The sequence below is a fragment of the Adiantum capillus-veneris genome, chromosome 21 (assembly GCF_014529385.1).
Source record: "Adiantum capillus-veneris isolate H3 chromosome 21, ASM1452938v2, whole genome shotgun sequence".
In the NCBI taxonomy this organism is placed as follows: Eukaryota; Viridiplantae; Streptophyta; class Polypodiopsida; order Polypodiales; family Pteridaceae; genus Adiantum; species Adiantum capillus-veneris.
Genome location: NC_140951.1, coordinates 92370993 through 92392895, shown reverse-complemented (window position 1 = coordinate 92392895; position 21903 = coordinate 92370993). Strand labels below are relative to the sequence as shown.

Below are 21903 nucleotides of genomic sequence, written 5' to 3'. Positions count from 1 at the left end.
AGCTACTGCTGTGGCTATGTTCCGAGGTTTTTAGCCTTTCTGCAACCTTCTGTTCCGTCTCAGCAAGTTGGGTCGAGCACAGGTGATTCATACCGCACAGTCAATGGAAACACCTGTACACTTGACGGAGAACATGCAGTCTCCACAACCTATGCTTAAGGTGCAAGAACAAGTGGCTGAGATGCCAGTCTTTCAAGCTGTACCAGTTCAACCCGCCACCTTTCAGCAGCCTATAGCTGGTTCTAATGGGCAGGGAAGCAACCTACAGGCTATGCAACAGGTCTTCCCACCACCTTCAATACACCCTTGCTATTTTGGAGGTGGATCGGTATTCCAGAGCATGGCAGGTCATGCACCTGGAAATCAGTTTTACACGCCAGGAACAGTGTTCGGGGGTGCTCAAACGATGATGCCTAACCCCATGTACAGTGTCATGGGTATCCAACCAGGGTTTCAGAACACTCAGGGCCAATTTGGGATGCCACAGGCAAATTTTGGTATGGCTGGAATTACAAATCAGCAGCCAAATATGGCATTTCCAGGTCAAGTTAATAGCGGCCAAGGAACACAGATGAACCCTAATAGTGTTCCCATGTTTCAATCACTTCCATATAACCATTTAACGCCGCTGGAGAGGCCAACTCCGTACAAAGAAGGTGGCAAAGGTGTGTCATTCACGACCTTTACAGGGTTTGATGACAGGAAGAAGGCTCTTTCATTCCTCCAACAGTTTGACAAGGCCTATGCAGGGGGGAACTTTACAGAGGCTTCAAAGGTCCGCAAGGCAGCCACTTTCTTGACAGGGAATGCGGGACAATGGTGGACAACTTTATTGCTTCAAGGGCAAGCTCCGTCCACATGGATTTACTTTAAGCAGATTTTTGCAGCAGCATGGTTATCTGATGATTTCGAAGCAGATGTCATGAGAGAATGGCACCAACTAAATGCTGCTACTTGCAGAAATCTGGATGATTACAATCGGAAGTTTTGGAAAGCTCTACTTCCAATAACTTCCTATAGGTTTGTGCCATTGACAGAACAGATTGAAAAATACTGTTGTGGCCTACCCAAAGGATTGAGAAAATACTGCACGAAGACAAAAGTCACTACTTTGACGCAGCTCATCGAGGTAGCAAACACTGGCAATGGTTTGCTCAAGGGAGAAGATTGTGAATTTAACACTGGCGTCAAGGCAGGATCAGGCAAGAAAAATTCAGCCAAGAAGCATGTTCCCAATGAGGCTCCTAAAGGGACTCAGGAGTCAGTCAACGCAGGGAAAGATAAAACTACGGCTGAATCAGAAAAATGACCAGCGAAGAAATGCAAAAGACGTTTTCCTCGCAAGTCAGAAGAGCAAAAGAAGGTCCTGAGGACAGAGAACAAATGCTTTATATGTGAGCAGCCTGGCCACATTGCTTACAATTGTCCTACAAAGAAAAGGCCAGCTGATTCTGATGACAAGGAAGACAAGAAAGGAAAGAAGCCCATGGCTGGTCTAGTGCCAGATATGGTGGGCGACAAGCCAAATTCAGATGCAAGTGAGCTTTGCAGAGCATGGGGAAAGGTCAGGGATCAAACAGTGCTTATCTTCTTTGATCCAGGTGCCAATGCCAACTTTATTTCCCCAGAATTGGCTTCGAAGTTGGGAATCAGACCTGAAGAGATGGGGTATACAGCAGAGGCAGGTTTGGCATGTCCTAGCCATACAGAGGCTGTGACACCCATCATTGGAAAGTTGCGTCTACATATCCAGTCCTATGTAGATGCTGAAGAATTTTACATCATGCCACTGGACGGATGTGATGTGTTGCTAGGTATTCCTTGGTTGTTTCGTGTACAGGGAATCATGGATGCCTACAACAAAAAGATCACTGTACAGAGCAGGGGAAAGACTCACATTCTGGATGTAAAGCTTAAAGGGGAGTCTATTCCTACTGTATCAGCTTCTGCTATTACTTCTGTAATGAAAAAGCATCTTTCTGCATACTTGGTTTTTGCACGTGAAGTGTCAGATTGTGATGAATCAAATTTATCTGAGCTAGATAAAGAAAGGTCAATGTTTTTACAACAGTACAGTGACTGTTTTTCCGATTCATTACCGTCTCAATTACCGCCAGAGAGACCCGAGGACCATGCAATAGATTTGGTGCAAGGCAATAGCCCACCAAATAAGCCTCCGTGCAGGGTAAGTGCGGCTCAGCAGAAAGAGATAATGGGCCAAGTACAGGAGTTGTTAGAAAAGGGGCTGATTCAGCCCAGTTCATCTCCATCCTGTTCTCCAGTGTTGTTGGTGCAGAAAAAGGATGGCTCATGGCGTATGTGCATCGACTACCGTGCACTGAACAAGAATACCATCAAGAATAGGTTCCCTATACCTAGAATTGATGATATTATGGACAAATTAGAAGGAGCAGCTATGTTTAGCAGGATAGATCTAAAGAGTGGGTACCATCAGATCCGCATTAGATCAGAGAGGATGTGCACAAGACTGCTTTTAGAACAACGTTTGGCCTTTACGAATTTTTAGTGATGCCCTTTGGCCTCACAAATGCTCCTGCTACGTTCAATAGGATGATGGACAGAATTTTCCGTCCACACCAGCAGTTTGTTGGTACATTCTTTGATGACATGATAGTCTACTCAAAGAATGAAGAGGAGCATAGGCATCACTTGGCCATTGTGTTCGAAGAGCTACGTAGTCATAGGTTGCTCATCAATGCAAAGAAAAGTGAATTTTTTCTGGAAGAGATTCATTTTCTGGGACACATTGTCTCGAAGGATGGTGTCAGAATGGATCCTGCAAAAGTTGAAGCGATCAAGTCATGGCCAGATTTGAAGACGGTGCACGATGTCCGAAGTTTCTTAGGACTATGCTCCTACTACAGAAGGTTTATCCGAAATTTCGCTGAGATTGCTTCACCTTTACATGCTCTTCAAAAGAAGGCAGTCACCTTTAGATGGACACAAAAAGAGATTTCAGCTTTTAATCTCTTAAAGGAAAAGATGACTTCAGATCCAGTCATTGTGTTGCCAGATCTTAGGAAGTCATTTGTGGTCCAGTGCAACGCCTGCAGTAGTAGCATTGGTGCAGTGCTAATGCAAGATGGCAGGGTAGTAGCCTATGAGAGCAGAATTTTGCAAGGGCCAGAGATGACATGCAGGTCTATGAGAAAGAGTTACTGGCGGTGATTCATGCGCTCTTAAGTTGGAAGCACTACCTGCTAGGTGCAGATTTCGTTGTCCAAACGGACCATCAGACCTTGCGATACTTCTTGACACAGACAAAGTTATCTGAGAAGCATATGCGATGGGCAAATATCTTGTCCATGTTCCATTTTCAGATTGTGCATGTGGAAGGCAAGAAGAACGTTGTGGCTGATGCCTTGTCAAGGAAGCCACAAATTTCAGCTGTGTCGATTCCTTATCATCATGAACTTGATGATATGAGAGAACAGTATGCAAATGATGAAGATTTTGCAAGGGTCTTCGAGCAGCTAATGGATGGACAACGTCATGAACACTATCTTCTTAAAGACGGGTTCATGATGATGCATGGCAGATTGTGTGTCACAAAGCCATTGCGACGCAAAGTTATGGAAGAGAGTCATGTCCCACCGTATGCAGGGCATCGTGGTATCGATGCTACAGTTAAAGCGGTTGAGACATTCTTCTACTGGCCTACATTGAGAAGAGATGTGGATGCCTTTGTGCGAGAATGCCTAATATGCCAAAAGGTCAAGTTTGACAGGCAAAAGGCACTAGGGTTATTGCAACCACTACCTATTCCAGATAAACCATGGGAAAGTATTGCTATGGATTTTATCTTCGATCTTCCGAGAACGCACACAGGAAATGATGGTATTTGGACCATTATTTTCAGATTCAGCAAACAGGCTCATTTTATTCCTGTTAGGAAGAAGATAAAGCCAGATCAGATGGCACGCTTGTTTATGAGCAATATTTTCAAGTATCATGGCATGCCACAGTCGATTGTTAGCGACCGTGATCCACGCATGACAAGTTTGTTCTGGAGAGGTTTGTTTGAGAATATGGGCACCACGCTCAAATTCTCTTCGTCATTTCATCCTCAAACAGATGGGCAGTCAAAAGAGGCAAATTCTACTGTCCTAGATCTGCTGAAGTGTTATGTATCAGAGCATGAAGGAAAGTGGGAGCAGTATTTGCCATTGGTGGAGTATGCATACAATAATACAGTGCATTCATCAACTGGCAAGGCACCCTTTGAGATAGTTGAAGGTGGCAAGAAAGTTCCTCCCATACTGCATACAAAGGACAAGATATTTGAAGCAGATAAGTATGTGCAGGACATGGATGAAATGTAGAAGAAGGTCAAAGTGGCCTTAGAAAGGACTCAGGCAAAGCAAAAGAAAGCAGCTGATCGTCACCGTCGTGAAGTGGTATATTCACTTGGCGATTGGGTGCTTTTACGCTTTGAAAAGGCAAGGTTAAAGAAGATGAAGGGCAAGGAAAGACTGTTTCCAAAGCTCAGCATGCGTTACTATGGGCCTTTTCAAGTGTGCGACATAATCAGCGATGTTGCATATAGGCTGAAATTGCCTGACAGTTGGAAGATTCACAATGCGTTTCATGTGAGTCTTCTCAGACCCTATGTGGGTGATGTGCCAGAAGATATGCCAGCTGAAGATCAGCCGGAAGTCGAGGAACTTGACGAGATCTTGGTCCCTGAACAGATTTTGGCACACAAAGAAAGGAAAGTGAAGGCGTTACTTGGTAAAGTTCAGAAACTATCCACCAATGGATGCTAAGTGGATGGAAGAAGGTGAACTTGCAGAGTCACCAACTGTGTTATCACTTTACCTCGAAGCCTTCGATTTGCAACCTACCTTGACCCCTTGAGTTTCAAAGCTACATGGATTGTCAGTGTGACAATGGCTTCTGAAACAAATGTACATGGTATTTAAAGTGAGCTCAAATCAAATACCTGTTACATGAATGTTAGAGCTGTACAGATCGTCAGTTTGGCAATTGCTCTTATGGAATGTCCAAAAGTTTGGTTAGTGCTATAGAAGTGAGTATTTCTTGTCAGTTTGTCAAGGATACAGTGATTGCTTCTATTGAAGAGTACATGTGTAACTGCATTCTTAAACTGTCGCTTTGGGTATGCTCGAAAGTGTTACGGGATCCAACGTGTACTATAAGACAGTGGCAAAATGTGCAGCTACCATTTTGTCATTGGAAAGTTAGTGACTCAAAGCAATGGCAGAGTGCGCAGCTACCACTATGTCATTGGGACAGGGTTCACACGCAGGCAATACATGAGTCGACGAGGTGTTGAATACACCAGGGTTGACAATGAGCATGTATGTGTCGTATATGTGTCGACAAGTGTTGAATACATCAGTGTTGACAGTAAGCATGTACGACATAGATGCAAACGAGGACGTTTGAGATTTCAAGAGGGGGGTATGTCACCAGCGTGTGACTACTATCTATCCTTTCTGTTGATTTCTTTCTTATTATCTATTTACTTTCACTTTTTGGAAACACCCCTCGGGAAATCTAACTGCCTTGCATTGCATAGCTAGTGTGGAACTGTCCAGAGGGAGTCCAGGCTTGAGGGCAAGAGAGCACTAAGGTTGGACAAGGACTATGGTTAGCCAAGTGGGGTCATTGACTAGCCAAAGTGGAATCCTTTGCTACTAAGGTTGGACAAGGACTATGGTTAGCCAAGTGGGGTCATTGACTAGCCAAAGTGGAATCCTTTGCTACAAAGGCTACATTTCAGTTCTGGATGTGGCCGCAGTGTACAAAGAGGGTCGGATGACCTAGAAAGATACAATGGCACCATCTCCTAAAATTTAGGGAACTGCTATTTTGGGACCTGAAAATGTGTTGACGTCATTACCTCCGGAATGACAAGGGGAACATTTTCTTACTTTGCCGTGAAGTCAACTCGGCAACCGGTTGGGATATTTTTAGACGGCAACCCCGAAACGGGAAAATGCTTATAAATGTGCCAAGTGGCACCTTCTGGTGCACTTGCCTCATGCAACAAGAAGTGGCGCTGAATTTAGGAGGGGGAGAGCCTCATTTTCAGATTTGTCACAGATTAAGAGCTATGGAGTGCTTGCTTTCCCCCCTATGTACATTGCGGTGCCAGAAGTGATGCCCTGCACGCTACGCACTGCCCTCTCTCTCCCCTTTGGCAGTATGTTATGCCCATCTAGTGGGCTCTTCATTTGACCAATGTACAGTTGTGTGGGTTCATGCGCGATTGCCGAGGCAAGAGCCTCTTGCACAGGTACTGGATTAGCTAGCGGCTAATCCCCCCGCAGGTACAGGTGAATTCGGAGAGGTTTCACGCCAGAAATCCCGTCCCATTCAAAGGGCAAGTAGCCCTACAGGTGCGGGAGCTCGAGGACTTGCTAAGGATGCGACCGGCACGCGAAACGGAGCCCGAAACAGTAAATTACAGCCTGCTGTGTATTTTTGCAGATTTAGGGTTTTGGCCCTAAACGGACCCTAATACCCCCAGGAGGTTCGGGGACGCAAGGGGACCGCTGTACAGGTGATCTGGCGCATTTTCAGGGCTGAAAACAGAGAATTCAGCGTGCTGCAGATTCTCGCCAGGTTTTGCAAAGCGCCCGTATGCGTCGGGAAGGTCGGCCAATGCGTGGGAATAGTGACTGTGAAGGGTTCTAGTACAGTTATGCTGCCGAAATCAAGTTGGAACAATGGAAATTCAGCCGAGTTTGTGCGGGGCAGCTTGGAAAGAACCACAGCGTATATTCCCTCTTTTGAACAATAAAGAAATACCGAAAGGGGCGCCTAAGTTAGGGGCCAATCTGGTGTATGTCTTCTCATACAGGTGCATTCTAGCATCTGTATCCCATTCCCCTCTCTTGTGTCTCGAAAGTACAGGTAAAATAGACGACTAATAATGGGTGAAAGCTAAATCAAGGTTTAAAGTAAAGTCTACCGCCCTTTTTGGATTGAACAGGCCGGTTTCAACATCCCTGCAACTCTTTTCTAACTCTGTTTCCAGAGTCCTCTTCCTACAGATTAACTCCGCTTTCCTGGACACGAAGTCCTTCCCTTGGGAATTTCAACTTCTGGATTACATCTCGAGAGTCTACCTCTCTTCGATCCGTGGATCTGCTTCCCAAACTTGGGTACGAAACCCTGGGGCTGATCTGGCTCTAGTTCCTCAGAGCGCTTTTCTCGTGCAGAGGCTCATGCCTTCCTCTGCTCCTACTCCCTCACGAAGAGGAAGTACACCTGCAATCAAATACTCAAAGATCATAACATGAAAATCGTTACCTTCAAAGTCTCGACGCTTGAAACGCAACTCGGTTCTCGAAAAAGAAATTCCCCAGAAGAGATCTCTACATAGAAAATCCTCTCTTCCAATCCTACACACAAAAGAGGTGTGTTCTTGGGTTCCTTCTCGTAAATCAGCCCCGTCTATGATGTTTATGGGCTGAAAACAGAGAAAAACAGCAACTTGTCGCGATGGAAACATGCTTCATAGGCACTTCTTCGCGAGGGAACTCGCGCACTGGGTCTTGGCGACATTTGGTACACTTGGGGCAGCCATGGGCATCACTGGCAACGTCTTCTTGGCGACATCTGGTACACTTGGGGCAGCCATGGGCATCACTGGCAACGTCTTCTTTACAGCTGAAATTTGCAGCAGCATCTCCTCCTTGCAAAGATTGGTCCTCCCCTCTGAGTGAGGGCATGTGATGCTTTTATAGCTCCTAGCCACGCGCGCGAATAGCTGCTCGCATAGAGATCGCGGCCGTTCTTTTTTTTTTTTTTTTTTTCATTTTTTTTTCTGTTCTGCTAGAAAAAGAGAGAGAGAAAACGCTGGCTTATCTGTTGCCTTATTTATTAGATGGCTGCCCACTTATTAAGTGGATTGCCGGCGTATTTTAAAAATAGTCTGAACCTGCCCAAAAACTCAATAAAACCTTGCAAGTTAAAAACAATGCTTTCACAGCACTTTCCAGGTGTCCCTGGATGCAATCACATGCACAGTTGCAATGCAGACATAGCCTTCCTCGCGGGAAAGCATCTGCTTTTCCGAAAAGCAATCCCGCTTTCTCAGAAAGCATCTGTTTTTCCTCAAAGTTTCCTCTGAACCCATCTTCATTCAAGTGCTTGCTTTTCCTTGTGCACAATTCTAACACAGTTCGGAATTTCCTCCTGACTATGGATATTCCCTTTCCGATGCACCCGTCACCCACCTTGTGACGCATCAAGAATACCCATCACCTAGTCCTTTCCTACCGAACTTACGGTACAATCTCCTTCACGATGCTCTATGTCACCCATCCTATGACCCATCAGAGATGTCCGTTCCCGGATGGTCGGATACTTCTTCCCGATGCTCCCTGTCACCCATCCGATGTGACGCATCAGAAGTACCCGTTCATAGTGGCCTTACAGATATTCCCTTTCACAGTGCTCCCGTCATTACTCTGAATGACGCACTAGGAATATTCTGTACTCGGATGTCTCCAGTGAGAAAAACCCTCTCACTTAAAATTCCAATAATTCATTTAAAATTAATTTTCCTTGGTGTTCCAAGCGAGAAAACCCTCTCACTTATAAATCCAATAATTCATTTAGAATTATTTTTCTGTCAGATAAAGCCAATTTGGCAACAGCACGCCATCGAACCGGCCACCTTACCGTGTGAGCCGAGTACAGAATGAAAAGATTATGAACCCAGTGAAAGACCTCTTGCAAAAGGGTCTTGTTCAGCATAGTACTTCACCGTATTGCTCTCCACTGTTGTTGGATTTGAAGAAAGACGGATCTTGGAGAATGTGTATCGATTATAGAGCTCTCAACAAAATCACCATCAAGAACAGATTTCCGATTCCTAGGATCAATGATATACTCGACAGGTTACATGGATCCTTGTGCTTCAGCAGGATTGACCTGAAGAGTGGATATCATCAGATCCGAATCGCACCGGAAGACGTCTACAAGACAGCCTTTCGGACGACTTTTGGGTTATTTGAATTTTTGGTGATGCCTTTTGGATTAACCAATGCTCCTGCGACATTTAACCGGATGATGGACAGGATTTTTCGAGAGTACAGGCTATTTGTTAGCACTTTCTTTGATGATATCATTGTTTTCTCCAAGAATGAGACAGAACACAGAGATCATCTGCTTCAGAGATACACTTTTTGGGACACTTTGTCTCAGCAACAGGAGTGCAAGTGGATTCGGCCAAGATAGAGACTATACGTGATTGGCCCGATTGGAAGAATGTCCATGAAGTTGGAAGCTTCTTAGGACTGTGTTCGTACTACAAGCGGTTCATATGAAATTTTGCAGAGGGTGCTTCCCCTTTGCATATCTTGACACAAAAAGGACTCCCTTTCTCGTGGGGATCCACAGAAGTGACTGCCTTTCAGACATTGAAAGAGAAATTGACTACGGGACCAGTTTTGACTTTGCCGGACTTGCAAAAGTCATTTGAAGTATATTGTGATGCTTGTGGTCGTAGTCTGGGTGCGGTCTTGATGCAAGAAGGCCATGTCATTGCTTACGAGAGCCGATTGTTCTCTAGGCCGGAGATGACAGCACAGATATATGAGAAGGAGCTTTTGATAGTGATACATGCTCTTACTCAGTGGCGGCACTACCTACTCGGATCGGATTTTACTGTCTTTACAGACCATCAGAGTTTGCGCTACTTCTTGCCACAGAAGCAGCTTTCGGAAAAGCAGATGCGGTGGGCGAACATCTTGTCACAGTTTCACTTCCAGATTGTCCATGACCAGGGACAGAAGAATGTGGTGGCAGATGCTTTGTCTCGGAAGCCGTTGGATCTGGCTATTTCCGTGATACATCATAGGAGCTTCGAGGATGTGTCGATCAGTATGCCAAAGATACAGATTTTGTTTATATTTTCACACGGATACGGGATGGGGAGACAATAGCTGGATACTCCCTTCGGGAAGGCTACTTGATGAGAAAGACGGTTGTGCCTTACACAGCCGTTAAAGAAAAAGGTTATGACTGAATGCCACGGTCCACCTTTTACGGGTCACCGCGGCATTGCTACCACCATGAAGGGGTAGAGAGATACTTCTTTTGGTCGAGACTCAAAAAGGATGTGGAAGAGTTTGTGCGCAGTATGCCAGAAGGTCAAGTTTGATAGGCATAAGGCACAGGAATTGTTACAGCCTTCACCCATACCCACCCGCCCCTGGAAAAGTATTGAAATGGATTTCATTTTTGATCTCCCAAGAACACAGAATGATCACGATGATTTTCCAATTACATGGCACGTCTGAGACGATTGTCTCCGACAGAGACCCCAGATTTATGAGTTTGTTTTGGAAGACAATTTGGGAGAACATTGGCACGCAATTGCAGTTCTCGTCATCGTTCCACTTGCAGACTGACGGGCAATTTGAGATTGCCAATTCAGTGATTTGAGATTTATTGAAGTCTTGTATCTCGGATCAGAAGACTCAATGGGAAAAGAACTTACCTTTGGTGGAATTTGCCTACAATAACACGATACACTCTTCGACGGGGAAGACGCCATGTGAGATTGTTGAAAGTGTTGTGAAGGTTTCATCCTTCCGGAGCACGAAAGATTAGATATTTGAAGCGGATGAATATTCGCGAGGTTTGGAAACGGCTTTTGCCAAGGTTCGCGAGACTTTGCAGGAGTCTCAAGAACGACAGAAAAAGGCAGCGGATCGCCATCGTCACGACTTGAAATTGAAGGAGGATGATTGGGTGCTCTTATGTTTTGAGAAGGCACGCCTACGAAAGAAAAAGGGAAGAAAAAGGGAAAGGAGAGGCTTTTTCCAAAGCTTAGTATGCGATACTACGGACCTTTCCAGATCACTGACAAGATAAATGATGTCTCCTTCCGATTGAAACTGCCAGATACTTGGAGGCATTGCATGTGAGTCTCTTGAAACCTGTTAAGGGTGATGTGCCTGATGATGGGGAGCCTGATGAGCAACCCGCAATAGAAGAAAATGAGGAGATCCTTGTTCCTGAACGGATTTTTCACATAAGAAAGGTAAAGTCCGAAGGCGGTTCTTGGTTAAGTTCAAGAACTTTCCTGCATTTGATGCGAAGTGGATGGAGGAGGAGGACCTAACGAATACTCCTCGGATTGTAAAACTTTACCTCGATGTTTTGGTTTAGCATAGTTTACTCCAAACGGAACCCAGAAATTCAGCTTGGCCGAAGATCTGGTGCAGTGGGATGCACAAGAGGAGAGTTACTCTGCTCCTTTGTCAACAGATGCCTCGATTTTGATACTAAAGTCACTGATGTCTCTTTGAGCTTCAGGGATACTGATATCTGACAGTATTCTGCTGGATGACTTTATGAAATAAAATTCCTGATAATGATACTGATTTGTTCTTGACTTCTTTTGATGCAGGTACTGATAGCCGAAATGACTGCAGCATTTTGGTCTGATTGATCTCGAATAGACATGGTTGCAATAGGGGTTAGTCAATCGGACATTGATGAGGTCCCGATTGGACCTAGATGTGATTGCTAGCTACATTGCCGATAAATCATGGTCTAAGATCCGAATGAATGTTGAATGTCATGTGATGTCGTGTGATGTGACTGTCGATTTTGTACATGTGCTAGATGTGTGTTCCTAGTACGTAGGTACTAACAGTCAGTGTCTGCTAAGACGGTTTATGGCTTTTGTCGGTTTTGCAGGCGTAATCGCGGTCGATTACAATGCTTTCAAGAGGGGGGTATGTCACAAAGTGATGATGTGGCGGACAACAAAAACTCTAATTTCTGCCAGAGACCCTAAAATTCCTACAAACCCTAATTTCTACCAAAAACCCTAATTTCCGAAAATCAACGAGGCTTTTTTTTTTTTTAAATGATGAGCGACACGAATCTTGTTTTTTCTCTACGCAATGAGAAAGAGAGAGAGAATGCTTGTGCTTTCAAGTTTTGACTCTTTGTGAGAGAGAGAGAGAGAGCAGTTGCTTTTGATTTGAAGCTTTTGGAGCTCTTCTTTTGGGCATCCCTTGTAACCTTTAAATTAGTGGTGAGGGCCTCACTTCTTAGAGCATCTGGACGCAAAGTTTGAGAGTGAATCCCGACCCACTTTCTTGTACTTTGAACTGATACATATAAAAAGAAATACTGAAAGGGACGCCAATCTTTGAGGCCAATATCTCTAGGCACGGAACTCCGTCGGGCCATTGCAAATCTATTGTGATCTGTGAATTGTTTTGAAGTGGTTATTTGGTGCTGTCGCGGTTGATTCTTGACTTGGAGTGTCCAAGTTTGTTACAGTGTTAGAGAAGGCTTTTCACTTACCCGAGCTCTACTCTTTCCTGCGGGCGCACCCCTTGGCAGCCTTGTGCTCACACCAAGGTTGCTTTTTCACATCTCACGTCGATTGGCCGACCGCTAAGTGCACGGTCCGCTCTCAAAGAGTGAAAAGAGGCACAAGGGGAGGCCGGACAAGCCCTTCTTTCTTGGGTTACCTGTCACTTCTCAAAAACACGAATAGGAATCGACATGCCCAAGTGGACTTGGGTTACATGTGACCGCAACAAGCAAAAAAAAAATCTTATGGTTCTTTCCTTGAGTGATACAGAACACTGCCAAAGCTTTGATACCAATGTAAGGTGCAGCAGAAGTGAATGTTGAACTTTGCTCAAGATGAGTGTTCCGAACTGTGCTTAGGGGTTCCTTTTACTTACAGAAGGGAGAGCCTTCCATTCCTTTAATGTGTGAGTGCAAATGATCACAAACAAAGTGAATGACACTGTGAATGAAGGTGCTGAGACTGAGAGAGAGATAGAGAGAAGAATACGACACCAGACTGTTGTCAAACCCTCCTCCAAGGGCCCCTCTCTCAATGGCGAGAGAAGTCTATGCCATTGATGGCACAAATCTAGTACAAAGGTGCCAATGCAAGTTCCTGATGCTATGATCCAATGATGATCTAAGTCGGAGACGACGGCGACGAAGAGGGCGACAACGACACTGATGACTGTTGGCTGAAAACGCCGACTTGAATGGCTGAAAATGCTGCTCTATCTGGGCTGAAAACGCTAATGCATCTAGGCTGAAAACGCGGGATTCATCCTGCTGAAAAACGTTGGTTCAACTTACTGAAAACGCTAATGCAAATTTCTGGAAACGCTAGTATAAATGCTGAAACAGCTGATGTAGATAGCAGACACTGGCGCTGAGTGTTGGAAGTTCTGGCGCTAGGGCTGATGATGATGCTTGATGAAAACGTTGGTCTTGCTGAGGTTCTTGCTGAGGAGAAACACTAGAGGGCCTGCTGCAAAGTCTGCCTGCGCTCTCTTGGTTTCTTATGCTTCTACTAAGTGACTGCCAGGTTTCTTTTATATTAACTTAGCAAATTTGCCCTACCCACTTTCCCAACAAAGTCACTTATTAACAATAAGTGAAAAATGGCTAAAATAGGGAAAATGTGCTCTGTGCACTCTAAAATGCTCATGATGACTACTAACTGTAATGCTAATGATCATGTTGTGTGCAACCAAAGGATATGCAACTATTCTAAGTGCCTGGACATGCACGGCCTGCGCACAGGCTCAAAAAGGTGCCAGAACACTTCCTAAGCTGACCTAAACCCTGGACCCGGAGTAGCTTGTCCACATGCACATAGGGTTAGATGTGCACGTGACAACAAACTCACTTGAAGGGTCGAAAGGCCAGGTGGGTTGAGATTCTTCAGGAGTATGACGCAGAGCTCCAGTATCCTAAAGGACGATACCATGTGGTGGTTGTCACAAACTGCTGACATGTCAAGCCACTGAAGAACAGAGCCGATTTGCAGATGCCGGCCGAGGACCTAAACCCTAAGAGAAGCAACAGAAGTAGCAGAAGAAGATCCAACCAACTTAAGATTTCCATCCGATGGGGCCTAGAGTAAAGCAGCGCACGCACATACAAACAACGTAGAAGCTGATGACAAGGCATCCTATACGGAAATTCCGAATTTTACGCAAGCTGTTGACATGGCAAATTGTACGGATTTCCACGTTTTACGCTGGCTGCTGACGTGGCAGATCTATACGGATTCCTACTTTTGCACTGACAGCTTTTAAACACCTGCTTTTGGGCCAGTTGCTTTTGAGTCAAAGAGATTTTCATGTAACTGCTTGTTATGGCCAAGGGCCTTTAAATATGAGCCAAGGGCTCATTCTCTGGCATGCTTCGGTACGAAGGTACAAAGGGTGGAGTACCGGCATTGTACTCAATTCAAGTAATATAAAGAAATACCGAAAGGGGCGCCAAAGTTTGGGGCCAATGCTCTCACCACTCCCCGTGTCGTCTCTCTCTTTCAGTTCAGTTGTTATTGAAGTGCTTAAAGTTGTTCAGTCTGTTCTTTTTCGTTGGCACGTGGTGCCCATCCTATGACAAGCTAACGCTCTTAGTCGTATACCTAAGATCAACTCTCTTCTGTTCACGGAAATTCGAAGTGAGTTTTTGGATTTCTGAAGGGAAAATATGAGCATGAGGACACATACTCCAAAGTGTGGAGCCATGTACAAATGAGGGATCCTTCTCACTCCAATGCTAGTAGTGTATCGTTAACCCCCACACCCAATTCTCATATGTCGAGTGAAGAATTGTAAAGATGGAAGAATTTTTCCATCAATAATGGGTACCTACTCTACAAGGGGAGAGTTTGTGTACAGACGTACGCGGACATTCGGTGCCAAATTCTTTATGAATGTCACGATAGTCCAAGTGCAGGGCACAACGTCAATTTTACTGGCCAAGTTTACACGACTCTATTCAAGACTATGTCTTGCATTGCCAGAAATGTCAAGTTAACAAAGCAGAGCGCCAGAAGGGAGGAGGTCTCTTACATCCAATGGAGATTCCTCATAATAAATGGAAAAGTATCTCTATGGATTTCATTATGGGTTTTACCAACCATTGTACGAGGTCATGACTCGGTATGGGTGGTTATAGACCGGTTGACTAAACTATGCAAGTTTATTTCAACCAAGTCAACAATTTAGACTCCACAATTAGCTAAGTTATTTATGGACAATCTGTACAAGTTGTACGGATTGCCAAGTAACATTCTAAGTGATCGTGATCCAAAGTTTAACACTCATTTTTAGAGGGTTTTGTTTAAATGATTGGGTAGACAACTCAACCTAAGTATATTAGATCATCCTAAAACGGATGGTCAGATTGAACGAGTCAACCAAGTGCTAGAGGATATGCTACGAGCATACCTTACCAAGAAACAATCAGACTGGGAAGAGTATCTACCTCTTCTGAATTTGCTTACAGTAGTGCTAAGCATGTAACGACTGGCTTTAGTCCTTTCATGCTAATGTACGATTTTCCACCTAGATCACCAATTACGATGAGGTTGGCAACAAAAAAACTCCAACAAGTCAAGGATTTCATCCAAGACCATATGGACATGTTGAAACTCGCTCATCAAAATGTCTGACAAGTACACGATCCGTATAAGAAGTACGCTGATGAGAAACGTCAACAAGCTGCCTTCACGAAAGGGGAAGAGGTATTTTTGTGTGCCAGAGCATTCAGAAAGTCTCAAGACTTGGCCAACACCTAAATTATCTCCGAGATATTGTGGGCCTTCCAAAATACTCAAGCAAGTTGGTGATCGAGCCTACAAACTCTCACTACCGCCACATTCTCGTATTCATCCGATAGTTCATACAAGTCATTTATGTAAGCGCTTCAATGGGGACGACAACATCATTGATCAACAGATTCTGGTTGATTTCGTTGAACCTCCTACCTAACCGCATGAACCTAAACGAATCTTAGACTATCATGATTTACGCACGCGTCATCATGTAGGTCGACAAGCATTAGTCAAGTGGAAAAATCGACCTGAAGAAGGTGCCACTTGGAAAAACATTAGTGTTCTGCATGAGTTGTATATTATATCAATGCAAAGAAAAGTGACTTCTTTCTCATGGAGATTCATTACCTAGGCCATATAGTCTCTCACAATAAAGATTCAAGATGTTCAAGACTACTCCGGTACATGATGTATGGGACGATATTCGTACTATTTGAGAATCATCCAAGGCTTTGCTAATGTAGTAGGACCACTCCATGACCAAAGATCCCTTTCAAGTGGAGAACGAGACAAAAGGCTTCCTTTAACACGCTTAATTACCTCTTGAGCCAGATCCTATTTGAATAGTACCACACTTGAGAAAACCCTTTGAAATACACTGTGATGCTTCAGAGATTGCATAGGAGCAATGCTTAACCAAGAAGCCCATGTGGTGGCTTTTAAGAGCAGAAGGCTTAAGATGCAAAGTTGCATGCCTTAATCTACGAGAAGGAACCTATGGTTGTGATCACGCCTTGTCTATCTATCTTCTAGAAGCTGATTTTGTGATTAGGGCAGATCACCAAAGTCATATTTTCTTATAACACAATAGAAATTGTCCTAGAGAGTTGAAACCGCTAACTTCTTGTCCATGTTTGATTTCCAGCTTCTCCATACAACTAGAAGTAAAAACGTGGGTGCAAATGCATTGTCTATTCATCCCAGGGTAAATGCAATTATTTTGTATATCACCAAGATCTGGAATCGCTTGCTGATAGACTTGGGAGAAAAAGCTTGCCGCCTCAAACAAGTCCCTGCATACATCACTAAAGCTTCAACTAGCAAAAGAGAGCTTGACGTCGTGATCAGAAGTCAATGACAAGCTCAAGCTTAGAAACATAGAATCAAAAGACTCATTTTGGTAGGAATCAAAACAAGACACTCAATAAAAGTGTGTGCTTAGCCAATTTGATAGTCAGCCAAACTAGAGATTTAGAAAATGAAAAGTTTGGCTGATGCAAAACAAGATCAAAGATCTTATTTGGCTGAGCTCAAGTCATAGAACACTTGTTTGTAGCACTATAAGTTTGTAAAAAATACTCAAACTTTTTAGAGTTTCAAGACCTGCCCCTTTTTAATCAAATGTTTAAATTAAAAAACTCGCGTATTTACATCAGCCTCTTTTAGTATAATGTATAACGTGTTTATTCCACTTCCTGTTTTCGACGTATCGCCCCAATTTAATAACAGCATGAAGCTTTGCAACTGTTTAGAGTGGTAGTGAAAATCTCGCATAGCTCAGTAACATGTGAGCAAAATGAACAATTAAAGCTCAAGTTTGACATCTTCCTTCTACAAATAGGCGGTCATTACACCAAAATTACCATGAGTAAACATGCCATTATGTATTCAAAGTTGATAAAAACTTGCTTCAATTTATAATACCAAAAGTTTGGATACACCATACAAACCATTGATGGAACCCTAAAAAATTTGTTTGATTAAGATTAAGAAGGTATGACAGATCATCACAACAAAAAAAAAGCTAAACGAATGGAGGCAAATTAGATATTGAGCACCAAATATACAGGTAAAAAGACATCAGCAAATGGCTATAAAATTCAAGATTTTAAAAAAATGTACAGAAGTTATTAATAACATGTACAATTTCCCCTAACTGTATAAAATAACTACCGACGCACAGACTGCGTTTCGGATCAAAAAGGACACTCTCATGCATATAGAAGGCCACATCACATCTCCATACATCCACCTTATCCTTCATCCTGTTATCAATGCCACTCTCACTTCTCATAATTTACAATGTGTTAGTCATGTCAGGTTTTCATTTTGTACCATTGTGCATGTCTTCAGAACGAACATCATCATGATATGTGGTCATAAAAGAAGGATTAGAATCCCGCAAGTTTGCACAAATCAATTCAGAGACTGAACCATCAACGGGTGTGACACACCCCAGACAAACATCTTTAGAGGAGGTGTTTTGGCTGGTTACCTGCTGCCAGGAATGCCAGGGAAGTAAGGACGGTGCAGGATCCGACTTGGGCACAGTGAGAACAAGGAGACCATCTCCATTACATGCAGCAGTGGAAGCTTCGGGAATGGAACAAGGAGGCAAGCGGCATCGCCAGAGCGGAACGTCAAGCTCTTCAAGGTGAGCGGTGCCGAGCTGGGCACCAGCAACAGACACCTGGGTAACGCCAGGGACAATGTGGATGATCTGTGCGCGGATGCAGTCAGGAGCGGGTAAGGGAGGTGGTAGTGTCACTTTGAAGTACAAAGCGTGGGGGTCCTCCTGTACTTGAACGACGGAGTCCGCAACCACAGGAAGCTCTAGCATGCGGGAGAAGATGTGAGGCATGCGACGAAGCCTCTTCAGCACTCCTGCTTGTCGCAAAGCAGCCCCGATGTCATAGCGTACTGAAATTCTGGTGCTCTTCTCCACCATCTTCACTAAGTACGGACACAGAAGGAGAAGGAAAGGGCAACCTCCGTTCGGCACCTGTGAACGGCAATGTGCTAATTAACGCCGGGATGGAAAAGAGGCTAATAGAGATATGTTCTAGTGTATGTGCCCACGATTTAAATAAAATAGAGAAGGTAAAAGGTAATAGTGGCGACCATGGAGGCGAGCAAGAGTGTAGAAGACTTAGCTGGCGCGAAATGCGGGCAAGATCACAAGGGCAGATCAGGCAGCAAGAGCAAGGCGGCCAAGAAGAGTGAGGGAGCAGATGACGGGCCCAAAAGGCCACGTTCAATCATCTTTTTCATATTTAAGGTGTCCAATGCAGAGCACCCAAGCCTCCTTGGTGAAGTGGTGTAGCTGATGTGCGTTATTTGAGATGACGTGATCAGTTCAATCGCGGCTTCTCAGTGTCTAGTCTGCAACTTTTGCAGACCAGATGGGACCTTGGAAAATCTTGGGAGATTCATTATAATAAAATAAAGATCAAGCCAATATGAAGCAGTACGTCTCCACCACAGTAAAAAAAATAAAAAGCAAAACAAAAGATTCTCTGTAGAGATGTTCTCTCCTTTTGTCGATTGGAGCTAGGGAGGCAGGCCACACAGGGAGCTAACTCTCTCTCTCTCTATGTTTCTATTACGGTTGGGCTAGGTAGCCGACTCTGTGTGTGTGTGTGTGTGTGTGTGTGTGTGTGTGTGTGTGTGTGTGTGCGCGCACGCGCACAAGAGATGACTAGGGTAAAGAGGGGAAGGCGATAGAGTATGTCAGCTCTAGTATGTTTGCACCACAGCAAATAAAAAAAGGAAAAATCATAGATTCCCTTGAGATGCTCTCTCTCTCTCTCTCTCTCTCTCTCTCTCTCTCTCTCTCTCTCTCTCTCTCTCTCTCTCTCTCTCTCTCTCTCTCTCTTTGTGTGTGTGTGTGTGGTGCATGCACAAGAGATGATGAGGATAAAGAGGGGAAGGCGATAGAGTATGTCATCTCACAACTATAATGTAGTGATAAAGTCTCTCTCTCTCTCTCTCTCTCTCTCTCTCTCTCTCTCTCTCTCTCTCTCTCTCTCTCTCTCTCTCTCTCTCTCTCTCTCTCTCTCTCTCTCTCTCTCTCTCTCTAGTTCACAAGAGAGCTGCAAAAATCGATGCGCTCTCGGAGCCACAAATGGTAGCAGGGACGGTCGGATCTCGTGCGTGTGTGTGTGTGTGTGTGTGTGTGTGTGTGTGTGTGTGTGTGTGTTAGAAGGGGCAAAGGAAATCAAAGCAAATGCCTCAAGAAATTGCTAGCGCAGAGAGAGAAAGGGGTTGATTTAAATGAGAGGAGGAATGAAGGGCAATGGATTGTAGAGCACTTGGGCTCTTCTCTGTGCAGAGAGATGAGTGGAGGGGGGATGATGGGATCCTTGGCTCCCATGTCTTCCTCCCTCCTTGATTTGTCTACAAGAGACTGCCAGTGCATAAAAGCTCTGGCTCTCGTTGTTGCAGTCTTACAGGCGTTAGCAATGTCTGTCTCTTCATCGTTGCATGAGTAGCCATGGTTTTTTGGGTGTCATCTGCTAATAGATGGGTTTTTTAAGTAGTAAAGTGAGTATGCAATAGGATTGAGTGTGTGTGCTATAATTGAATACATGTATGTATATTTGTATGTTTTTTGGCCAAGAAGGCCATAGGGGGAGTGGTAGAGAAAACCTGTTTTCACCTCTCACCATCCAATGATCACCAACACATTAACTTTGATTGGTGACATTTCAAGTCATTTCCATCTTACTATACTCATTTGAACATTTTCGTTATGAAAATGAGTGTGTCTCTCTCTCTCTCTCTCTCTCTCTCTCTCTCTCCCTCTCTCTCTCTCTCTCTCTCTCTCTCCATTAGAGTGTGCGAGAAAAATCATATTTTCAGACATACAAAATTCCTTTTCTTGAATTTTCCAAGAGGAATTTTTAAAAAGTAGATTTATTTTTTGGGTTTTTACACTATTTTTCTCTATTTTGGGATGGAATTTCTCATGTTCCCCTTGCTCTCAACCGGTATTTTTGAAATTCAAAACGGCATGATATTAATATGAGACATATTTTTCCCAAACACAGACCATTAACATGTCAAATGTGTTCTAATAATCACTCAATTTATTACAGCAAAAACGATTGCCTTCTTGAGGCCATCGTGAAGTCTTCGCCTTGCTTTTGTGTTTGTTAGTGTTGGATTGGAATTTTGCTTTTATAGTTTATTTATGTATTGTATGTATATATATTACATATGCACATATGTGTATACACATACATATGTAATATATATACACTTATGAATAACCCTATGCAATATTTGAATGTGTGAAATAGAGTTTGAAGGAGCATCCAAAAAAATGCTTATATATATCTTATTAGAGTGTAAAACATAAGGAAAGGGAAGAGGAACGGAGTTTGGAAAAAGGAATGAAAAGGAAACAAGTGAAAGAATCACGGTGGCTTTCTAAAATAATTAGAACGTGATAAAATCATTAGGTTGAGTTTAAGTAGAATCAGTGTTCAAGAAAGGATTGCCTCAGCTTAACCTTGAGCCGTTTGAAAATGGAGACTACCTGGTTGCAAACCATAGTAAAGGGAAGAAAAATTGGTGAAATATGTGAGAAAATAGTTCAAAATCTTGCAAATTTTAAAGTTTATGCTAGTATTTCCGGTTCACTTTTTTGTGGGAATGAAACTCAGTCAACGACCACTTAATAAAAGAGACTTTTTTGAATATTGACTAGAATTAAGTTATAGAATGCAAGAAAACTCAAGCCGCGTGAGGCTGTGAAATGAAATGTGAAATTAAAAAAACTCATTAATATATATGTGTGTGTGTGTGTGTATTCATAGAATTTACTAGAATTATGCAAGTGAAGTTTCACTTTAACATTCTAAAACAATAGAATGCAAAAAAAGTCAAGACATGTCCCGATATGAAATGAAAGTGAAATAAACATTTAAAGTAAGTCTCCATCATGCACTGTAAACAATGAAGGTCTCCCTAACCCAACACAACACTAAGGTTTCTTTTAGAAAGCAAAAAGAAGTGACATGAAAGTATTTAGAAAGAAAAAGTAAGTATTTGGATAGAAGAGTGGTCATACCAAAAGCAGAATAAAATAGGTACATTAGAGAGAAGATGTTGTGGATTTATAATAAAACATATATTAATGATGAAGAGGATTGGTTCAGACTGAGAATTTTTTGAGATGTTCCCTAAATGCCGTCTTTATAAAAAAATGATCGCTCATGAGGTGATTAGAGAAATTGGAGTGAGCTTTTGGGAGAGAGCTTCTCTCTCTCTCTCTCTCTCTCTCTCTCTCTCTCTCTCTCTCTCTCTCTCTCCCTCCAACCATGAAGTGGGTGCTACCACTTGTGCTTCTCTCCCTCTCTTCCTCCCCCCCTCCTCTCTCTCTCTCTCTCTCTCTCTCTCTCTCTATAAGCACAAGTGGGCGCTACCACTTGTGCTTGGGGAGAGAGAGAGAGAGAGAGAGAGAGGATGAGATATCTTTACAAGAGATAAGGGGGGGGGAGAGGAAGACAAAAAAACACACACACAGAGAAAGAGAGAGAGAGAGAGAG

The 21903-nt window shown here is 43.5% G+C and overlaps 1 protein-coding gene across 3 annotated transcripts in view; it reads right to left on the bottom strand.

Annotated features, from left to right (window-relative positions):
- Positions 1-18391, bottom strand: part of LOC147431359 (uncharacterized) — a 44667-nt gene extending 26276 nt beyond the window's left edge. Inside the window, exons 1-2 of one of the 3 annotated variants that reach the window (XM_086493961.1) lie at positions 17847-18390; positions 17432-17698 (exon numbers count right to left, since the gene is read on the bottom strand). In XM_086493961.1, coding sequence (XP_086350087.1) covers positions 17663-17698; positions 17847-18299 — 489 coding nt within the window. In that variant the 5' untranslated portion in view covers positions 18300-18390 and the 3' untranslated portion in view covers positions 17432-17662. Of the gene's footprint in view, positions 1-17431; positions 17699-17846 lie in introns of those variants that run through there. The other 2 variants (XM_086493960.1, XM_086493962.1) reach the window with 2 other exon arrangements.
- Positions 18392-21903: the final 3512 nt, after the last annotated feature.